This window comes from Otolemur garnettii, unplaced genomic scaffold (genome assembly GCF_000181295.1).
Source record: "Otolemur garnettii isolate 467f Iridium unplaced genomic scaffold, OtoGar3 scaffold00002, whole genome shotgun sequence".
Classification (NCBI taxonomy): domain Eukaryota; kingdom Metazoa; phylum Chordata; class Mammalia; order Primates; family Galagidae; genus Otolemur; species Otolemur garnettii.
In genome coordinates this window covers 49478279-49488792 of record NW_003852397.1, presented here as the reverse complement: position 1 = coordinate 49488792, position 10514 = coordinate 49478279, and the positions used below count along the sequence as shown (strand labels likewise).

Here is a 10514-nt window from a genome sequence, read left to right as displayed (position 1 = left end):
AAAAAAACCACCCCATTTTTATTATATAGATAACTTTTGTAATGCTTGAGTCAGTGCTACAAGTACACCCATCACCCTAGCAATAGCCTTTTAACTTTTAATCAAGTTTTACAACCATTCCACAATTCTATGTAACCCATAAAACTGAAGTCTTCCTATATTAAAACTAAACTTTCTTTTTCCTAATTTTTTCTGAGAAAGACTCTCACTTTGTCACCTTTGTAGAGTGCTGTGGTGTCATAGGTCACAGCAACCTCAAACTCTTGGGCTCAAGTGATCCCCTTGCTTCAGCCTCCCAAGTAACTGTGACTATAGGTATCTGCCACACCCTCTGGCTATTTTTAGAAATGGGGGTCTCACTTTTGCTCAGGCTGGTCTCGAACTCCTGAGCTCAGGCAATTCACCTACCTTGGCCTCCCAGAGTGCGAGGATTACAGGCGTGAGCCACCATGCCCGGCCAAAACTAAACTTCCGTTTTTTTTTTTTTGGACAGTCTCACTTTGTTGCCCTCAATAGTGTGCTGTGATGTCACAGCTCACAGCAACCTCAAACTCCTAGGCTCAAGTGATTCTCTTCCCTCAGTCTCCCGAGTAGCTGGCACTACAGGTGCCCGCCACAACATCCAGATATTTTTTGAGATGACGTCTCACTCTTGCTCAGGCTGGTCTTGAACCTATGAGCTCAAGCAATCCACTTGCCTCTGCCTCCCAGAATGCTAGGATTACAGACATGAGGCACCATGCATGGCCTAAACTTTCTTCATCATTACAAAGATTGCAATGATGTAAAATGTTAAGTAATTAATTATAAAACTGACCTTTCCCTAAGTCTTGCAGTAGAACTTTGAACTTGATAACCTTGTTTGGCTAATGCCAAGGAAAGTCAAGGTTCATGACACATAACCATGGACTTCGACAAACTTCAGTCACCCATGTAGTGAAGTCTGACAAGAGGGTTCAAATGTTATCAAGTGGTCCTAGCTGACCAACATGTGCGTTTTGATGAGTTTGGGAACTCTTTCCAATCTTCACTTATCAAGTCACTTATCTTCAAATGATTAAAAACAATCTCTTTAAACAGAGAAACTGCAGTGTACAAAGAAAAGCTACTCTTTTTTAGTTAGTTATATAATGGAGAGAGACTGAGTGAACAAAAGGTTAATTTTTAGCCAGAAAGGAAGCTTTTAGGTAAACTAAGGAGTTTTGAATTCAGCAATGGCTGAACTTAACCACATGAATGAATAACTTTGTCATAGTTATTAGATTCACCAAAATAGTTCAGTAGCTCCAGCCGGAATAAAAACTATTCATCAAATGAGATAAAACATTAAAGAAAGTAGAATAGGTTGAAAAAGTTTATAATGGTGCCCATGACATAACTGTGGACCCATGCCCGTGCCCATGACATAACCATAAAGAAGCCAGGAGCTTCTAGTACAGCAGCGGTTCTCAACCTGTGGGTTGCGACCCACAGGAACTGTATTAAAGGGTTGTGGCATTAGGAAGGTTGAGAATCACTGTTCTAGGAAGTGTACAAACACTTCTAGGAAACTCAAGAGTTAGAAGGTACTGAACAAAACTTATTAAGAATAAAAGCTGGTGAAAAGATTTTAAAAAGTCATTTTGTTAGCCTAACTGGAAGTTTGCAGGAACCCTTTGTTAAAAAAAAAAAAATTAAGGCAGGAGGATTACTTCAGCTCAGGAGTTCCAGACCAGCCTGAGCAAAGTGAGACCCCATCTTTACTAAAAATAGAAAAATGTGGCATATGTCTATACTCCCAGCTACTCGGGAGGCTGAGGCAGGAAGACTGCTTGAGCCCAGGAGTTTGAGTAGCTGTGAGCTAGGCTGAGGCCACAGCACTCTAGTCTGGGCAATAGAGAAAGGCTCTGTCTAAAAAAAAAAAAAAAAGAAAAAAAAAAAAGTACCTATCTTAAGAGGTGAATGTGTGGACTACATAAGGCATAAAAAGCATTTAGTGTAGAATCTGGCATCAAGTAAGCATTCAATAAATGTTGGTCATTATTTCCATTTTTGCTGAAGAGTTTTAAAATTATCTTAATCCCATAAAGAGTTATGAAGAGGCTGAAGGGATCACTTATTTCTAACTACCCCATGTTTTAGGGTGATGCTGTTTGACAGAACAGTACTCATGACTGCAGGGCAGAGGGTATAAAGGAGTCTGATGACTCCCTACACCATGAAGCAGTAATTTAAACGTATAGTCTCTAGAACAGCGGTTCTCAACCTGTGGATCACGACCCACAGGAACTGTATATTAAAGGGCTGCAGCATTAGGAAGGTTGAGAACCACTGGTCTAGAGTCAAACAGAGCTGGGTTTAGGTAGCTCTTACTGTGTAAAAGCTTTGTGTCTTTACACAGCTATCTGTGCCTCAGCTTTCCCACCTGTAAAAGGAGAAAAAGTATAGTAGCTACTTCATAGGGCTATCTAGATGAAAAAATGAGATGTTATATACAAGGTTATTGGCAGAGCCCTGTCACATAGTTAGTGAGCACCTACAATCTGCTAGGGGAGCCGATAAAGACTATCACTGTTAGCAGCAAGAAATGTTACTGTTATGACCAATTCAAACTCCAAACTAGATGTAATCAGAATATCTATTTCATTATCTCCTGATCTAAAATGCTAAAACAACCTGACATTATTAATAATGGTATTTTTGCAGTTAAAAACAAGATCTCAGTAGCTAAGTTTCTTCACATAGAATAGTCTTACTTTAATTCTTTCTCAGAACTCCAAAGCTCATTCAAATTTGGTTTATTAGTCTATTATGTTCAAGCTAATTAAAAATTCAATTAAAAAAACCACATGACATACCTTTCATTTCCTGAAATAATTTTGTAAAAATAAAATATAAACAAATGTTTCACATAATATAAAATTATACCAATATCCCATAAGAAATTACATTTACTGTCTTAATTATTTGTATTTCACAAATGAAAGAACAGAATAATATTTTTATAGTTAAATTCATTTGCATATCACCTGATTCTTCAGCTGGTTAAGTGTTTGTCTCAAATTGTCTGTTGTTGTTTGGTTGCTTTTAAAAAACTCAGCTACTGCTGTATTCAAAATTATTTTATAATCATCTTTGTTTATATCTTGTAGACAGGCAAGGTGTTGTAGACAGGCATCATAATTTCCAGACTAAAAAAAAACAAAACCCACACACACAAAAATTACACACCAGCTTTAAGAACAATACATCATTTCAAATATACTTCACTTAACTTTATTCTAAAAGTTCTTTTTTTTTTTTTAGAGACAGAGTCTCATTTTATCACCCTTGGTAGAGTGCCATGGCATCACAGCTCACAGCAACCTCTAACTCCTGGGCTTAGGCGATTCTCTTGCCTCAGCCTCCTGAGTAGCTGGGACTATAGGCACCCACCATAATGCCCTGCTATTTTTTTGCTGCAGTTTAGCCGGGGTGGAGTTCAAACCTGCCACCCTCAGTATATGGGGCCAGTGCCCTACTCAATCAGCCACAGGCGCCACCCCATTCTAAAAATTCTTGAAGCGAAATATAGTTCTCTTAATATCCTAATAAAATCACTAGATAAAGCGATATTCATGTCATTTATTTCCAAAGGCTCAAACTGTGACACTGACACATGTAAGATACATTCATATATAAATATAATAGATATATTGGTATATATGTATATTGCTAGCTGAGTATAAATATAGTAAAACCTCTCTGTGTAAGATGATCACTCAAGGGACTGTAATAAACTGGTCACTATATTGACCATGGAAGTGGTCAACATAAGCAACTAGGCCTTTGGTACTGACAGTACATGTTCAATTTATAAAAATTAGGTCAACTAAAGGAGATGGTCAATATTGGGAGGTGACCAACTATCTATAGTTCTACTGTAGTCGAAACTAGCTATGAAAAGTCATATAATCACTGGAAGTTTTAATTTCTATTAGGTTATTAAGTAGGAAATGTCTGATTTATTTACTAAGTTTGACAGTTGCTATCTCTGACATTCCACTTTGACACTTTTTTTATTGTGAAGGTACATCCTCATTCTTTCTTTCTTTTTATTTTTTTAGAGACAGAGTCTCACTTTATCGCCCTTGGTTGAGTGCCATGGCATAATACTGCTCACAGCAACCTCCAACTCCTGGGCTTAGGCGATTCTCTTGCCTCAGCCTCCCGAGTAGCTGGGACTACAGGCACCTGCCACAAAGCCCATCTATTTTTTTGTTACAGTTTGGCCAGGGCCAGGTTTGAGCCCACCATGCTCAGTGTATAGATAGGGCCAGCGCCCTACCCACTGAGCCACAGGCACTGTCCATCTTCATTCTTTTAAACATGTGTTTTGGTTTGTGATTACTTTTCAAATATTTTTATAGAGCAATTTTTGTGAAACCATGGATAAGTCAAAAATTCAGGTCATTTTCGAACAGGAGTTGCATCATGGAACCAATGCAGTAGAGACAACTCAAAATATCAACAAAGTGTTTGGGAAGGATGTGGCTAACGAATGCATAGTATGCTATGGTTTCAGAAGTCCCCTTCTGGTGATTTTAATCTTGAAAATGAACCACATGGGCTACCTAAAACCAAGATGGGGCTCGGCGCCTGTGGCTCAAGCGGCTAAGGCGCCAGCCACATACACCTAAGGTGGTGGTTTGAATCCCCAGCCCGGGCCCGCCAAACAACAATGATGGCTGCAACCAAAAAACGGCCAGGCGTTGTGGCGGGCGCCTGTGGTCCCAGCTACTTGGGAGGCTGAGGCAGGAGACTCACTTGAGCCCAGGAGTTGGGAGGTTGCTGTGAGCGTGATGCCATGGCACTCTAACCAGGGGGATGGCTTGAGGCTCCGTCTCAAAAAATAAAATAAAATAAAAAAATAAAACCAAGATGGATAATGATGAGCTGAAAGCCACAGTGGAAGCAAACCTGCCTCAACCTACCCGTGAATTAACCACAAGGGTTGACATTACTATTCCAACAATACTGGACAATTTGAAAGAAATTAGCAAGGTAAAGAAGCTAGATAAATGGGTTCCCGGTAAATTAAATGAGTGCCAGAAGAGAAATCATCTCAAAGCTTACCTTTCTTTGCTGTCATGACATAAAGGCAAACTATTTCTACACCGTATTTTTTTGTTTATTTGTTTTTCTTTTGAGACAAGAGTCTCACCCTTGGTCAAAGCTCACAGCAACCTCCAACTCTTGGGCTCATGCAATTCTCTTCCAAGCAGCTGGGACTACAAGCGCCTACCACAATGCCCAGCTATTTTTTGAGACAGAGTCTTGCTCTTGTTCTAGCTGGTCTCGAACCTGTGAGCTCAGGGCAATCCACTCGTCTAGGCCTCTCAGAGCGCTAAGATTACTGGCGTGAGCCACCATGCCTGGCCTTCTACACCATATTGTTATGTGTGATGAAAAATGGATTCTTTTTGACAGTCCCAAGCTTTCAGCACAATGGCTGGATAAAGATGAAATGCTGAAATAGTCCAGAACAAATATTCATCAAAAAACAGCTAATAGTGTCTGTTTGGTGGTCCAGTGCTAGTATTATCCATTACAGTTTCATGAAACCTGGTTAGTTGATTACAGCAGACATCTGCTGCAATGTATTCAATGAAAGGAGAAGGGTACTTGTAATTAAGCAGCCAAGACTGGCCAAGAGAGACAGGACAATCCTCTTGCAAGACAACGCTGTTGCACAAACAACACTATTCCAGATACAGAAATTGAACTTGGAAACTCTCTGTCATCTACTATATTTACTGGGACTTGCATAAACTGACTACCACTTCTTCCAGGCTTTGGACCACTTCTTGCAAGGAAAAATATTCATCCTCAACGAGGTTTGGAAAATGCCTTTAGTGATGTCATCACCACTCATTCTTCAGGCTTCTTTATGACTGGCATACACAAGGTAGTGTTAAGATGGTAAAAATATGTTGATAGCTTAGATGCATACTTTGATTAACTGTATTGCTTCCTGAGACACAATAAACTAAAATTTTGATTCAAAATTGTACATTTCAGACTTAATGACCTAATAGTAAGTATACTCTGAATACTCAAGTATCAAGTTCTTTTGCTTACATATATGTAACCTGATAATCATTATTATTATTATTATTTTTTGAGACAGAGCCTCAAGCTATCCCCCTGGGTAGAGTGCTATGGCATCATAGCTCACAGCAACCTCCAACTCCTGGGCTCAAGTGAGTCTCTTGTCTCTGCCTCCCAAGTAGCTGGGAGCACAGGTGCCTGCCACAACGCCCGACTATTTTTTGGTTGCAGCCATCATTGTTTGGCGGGCCTGGGCTGGATTCAAACCTGCTACCTTAGGTGTATGTGGCTGGCGTCTTAGCCACTTGAGCCACAGGTGCTGAACCATTATTATTATTATTTTATTTTTATTTTTAGAGACAGTTTTTGCTATGTTGCCCAGGCAGGAGGCTATTTACCGCAGTAATCTTAGCACACTGCACTCTCCCCACCTCAGCCTCTTGAGTAGCTGGGTCTACAGGTGCATGCCACCACACTTGGCTTTTGATAATCAAATTGATTTTCTCTCATATCATGTAATGTCAGAAAGTTAAAATTCTAATAAAATTTTGAGGTTCAATTTTAAAGTACCTTAAAAAAAAGAATTAAACAGAGTAGTGAAATGAAAAGGCTGACCCGCATATTTATAAATCTAAATTTATTTTTTTCCTTCTTCTTCCTTTTTTTTTGTACAGACAGAGTCTTACTTTATCGCCCTCAGTAGAGTGCTGTGGTGTCATAGCTCACAGCAACCTCCGACTCCTGGGCTTAAGTGAGTCTCTTGCCTCAGCCTCCCAAGTAGCTGGGACTACAGGCGCCCACCACAATGCCGGGCTATTTTTTCTGTTGTTGCAGTTCAACTGGGGTTGGGTTTGAACCTGCCCACCCTTGGTATATGGGGCTGGCGCTCTACCCACTGAACCACAGGCGCTGCCCATAAATCTAAATTTAAAGACTTAAAAATAAAAGTATGTGTGTTAAAACAGATTTATGAAAACACAAACACTTAGGAATAGTACAAATTACTCCTATTCTTTCATCACATTTAATTACACTCTAAGACATTTTTATTTTAAAATTAAACCTACTTCTTTCTAAACTTAACTCTTGAATAAATAATTACAGAATAAAAACTATAAATTTAAAAATTCACTGTGAAAATATTTATACCTGGCAGAATCCTACAACTTGTACAGATTAATAGAAGTTAATTCTTACTGTGAAAGCTTGGAGAGCACTGGTGGATAACTCCTTCTCTTGATCAGTGATCCCAGAGGACTGACCTGTGCCTTCATGTTTTTCTGCTCCCTGATCTGCAAACCACACACAAAAGTTTTACAGTTTTTTACAAATATAATTGTACAGCAGTCTTCTCTTATCCATGGTTTCAGCTACCTGAGGTCAACCATGGTCTGAAAATATCAAACAGAAAATTTCAGAAATTAACAACTATAAAATTTTAAATTGTACATTGTTCCAAATAGCATGATAAAATCTCATGCCATCCCAGAACCATCCTTTTGTCCAGCATTCCATACTGAATACAATACCCACCTATTAGTTACTTAGTAACCATCCTGGTTATCAGATGGACAGATAATAGGGATGAGTACAGTACAATAAGGTATTCTGGGAAAGAGGGACCACATTCAAACAACCTTAATTATAGTATATTGTTTTAACTATTCTATTTTATAATTAGTTATTATTGTCAGTCTCCTACTGTGCTTAATTTATAAGTATTATATATATACATGTGTGTGCATATATATATATGTGTGTATATATATCAATAAAAACATAGTATAAGGCCTTTACTTCTAGCTACTCTAAAGGCTGATGTCAGTGGGAGAATCACTTGAGGTCAGGAGTTAGACACCAGCCTAGGCAATATAGTGAGACCCTATCTCCATAAAAATAATAAAAAATATTAGCTGGGTGTGGTGGCATGTTCCTTAGCTCCCTACTACTAGGGAGGCTAAGGTGAGATTGCTTGAGCTGAGGAATTTGAGGCTGTAGTGAGTTATGATATGCTGTTGTACTCCAGCCTGGGTAAAAGAGCAGGGTTCAGTACTACTTGTGGTTTCAAGCATCCTCTGGAACATAATTCACTGAGGATAAAGGGGGACTAGTGTACTGTGAATTTGTCTCCATTTTTCTCAATTATCTTCTTCCTAACGAGGTTGCCAAAATTAGAGGTCTCTCAACAGCTAATCAGTGTCATAAGTGAGAAACCACTTGTCCAAAAACCTGAAAAGTTTCTCTTGGCCTTGGTGAAACACAATGAAAACTTGCTCACTTAAATGAAGACTATAAGTTCTGTAATTAGGATATTTAAGCTGAGAATGTTATGCTCTTTTAAAAACATGCAGACTATTACATATTCAAGAAAATATCCCAGGTCCTGGGGACACAAGGAGACTATAAAAATACCTACAACATCTTCAAGAGGTTTAATCTAGTTGGAAGGCTCGGCACCCGTAGCTCACTGGTTAGGGTGCTGGCCACATACACTGAGGCTGGCAGGTTCGAACCCGGTCCAGGCCTGCTAAACAACAATGACAACTACAACAAAAAACAGCCAGGCGTTGTGGTGGGTGCCTGCAGTCCCAGCTACTTGGGAGGCGGAGGCAAGGGAATCACACTTAAGCCCAAGAGTCTGAGGTTGCTATAAGCTGTGACGCCGCTGCACTTTACCATGGGTGATGTAGTGAGACTCTGTCTCAAAAAAAAAAAAATTAGTTGGAAAATAATAACATTTAAAAATTAGAAAACTACATTAAGAGTTCAGTTCTGGATTCCTAATTTGAGGCTAATAAAAAGCAGAAAGAAAAAAAGCAAAGAGCTCAATTTCCAAGCAAAGAATGTTTTCATAGCCTTAGAAATCCAAGTCAACGATTAACACATTTAAAAAGCTTCCTTAACGTGATTATGATTAATAATCTGTTTAGCTGGGAAAACTAATTAAAAAGTAAATTTAATATAGTATTTTAAACATTAGATTCTGATTTTTTTTTTTAAAGACAAAGTCCTCCTCTGTCACCTAGGCTAGAGAACACAGTGGCTCAATTATAGCTTACTGTAATCTCAAACTCCTGGGTTCAACAGATTTCCCACCTTATCCCCTGAGAAGCTAAGATTATAGGCAATTACATGATGCACAGCTAAGTTTTTTATTTTTATAGTTTGTAGAGACAGGGTATGTCACCAGGCTGGTATCAAACTCCTGGACTCACTCCGCCTCACAGAGCACTGAGATTATAGGTGTTTTGTTTTGTTTTGTTTATTTGAAAACAGAATTCCAAAATAAAGGTAAAAATCTCAACTGAACCAAATCTAAAACTCTAAACAAAAGCATGTAAGGACAATACTTTGAAGGGTGCTGACAAATGCTTCTGTACTAAAATTCACTAAAGAAGAGTCATCATCACGTCTGAGCACAACACAGTAAAATTTTATCACTTCTTGTTCACAATGGATCTTTCTAGACTAAGCTTAGTCTATATAATTTGTGGTGGATGATTTCTGGTGGAGAGAGGTTTACAGGAATCTTTTGTCCATTTTTTTCTCCTTGGGATCTGGAACCTTGAGGCAAGATGAGTCAAAGGAAGCTAATTCATTAAATCATATTCTTTGGAGACAGAAGAATGATGCTTATTTAGTTCTCACAAACTTCAAACTTTCATCTGTAAATTACACAGTCATACCCATAAAACATAATTAGACCAATGTAAAACCACAGTTTATATTTCTGCACAGAGAATTAGACATAATTTTTAATTTTTTAGGAAAAAGGAGGCAATAACATAAGTTATAAAAGTCAAATTAATAGTAAATACTTCTAGTAACCACATCAAGGGACCATAAAAAAGAGTTAAAACTGTTTTGAAACAGGTTTCAAAATCTTTTAGCCCTTTTCACATTTATCCAATTCTGCAATAATAACAAAGACTTAGGGAATAGGAATGGCAGGTAGCAAAGAAAGCCAAGGTCCTCGAGAAGACATAGCTACCTAGCTATAATGCCATGGGTTATTTTAACTTCATCTTTAACCTGAAAATTTAAGATACCTACACCATGACATTTCTTGCTTTTCCCTAAGGCGCTGATCTCAACATATAAGTTGTACTTAGTCTTTTAGAAGCTGTTTTCTTCTAAGATTTAGAAACATTTTTCCCACTTAGAAAACTTTCTTTTGACTTTTGAAAAAACCCTCTAATCTACTTTTCTATTATTTTTTGAATCTTTTTATCTCCACTCAGCCCTTGTCCCCAAATTTTCAATTTTGAAAATCATACCTACAGAAAAACTCTAAGGATATACGATGAAGACCCCTATTTTCTTCACCTAAGACTGTTTATTTACATTAAACCTTTCACTTGGGCTCGGCGCCTATAGCTCAACCGGCTAAGGCACCAGCCACGTACACCTAAGGTGGCGGGTTCGAATCCCCAGCCCGGACCCGC

At 38.5% G+C, this 10514-nt stretch overlaps 1 protein-coding gene across 1 annotated transcript in view; it reads right to left on the bottom strand.

Annotated features, from left to right (window-relative positions):
* Positions 1–10514, bottom strand: part of CNOT10 (CCR4-NOT transcription complex subunit 10) — a 99723-nt gene that overhangs the window by 76524 nt on the left and 12685 nt on the right. Inside the window, exons 2-3 of the mRNA XM_003781773.3 lie at positions 7267–7361; positions 3009–3170 (exon numbers count right to left, since the gene is read on the bottom strand). Of these exons, the coding sequence (XP_003781821.1) occupies positions 3009–3170; positions 7267–7361 (257 nt within the window). The remainder of the gene's footprint in view (positions 1–3008; positions 3171–7266; positions 7362–10514) is intronic.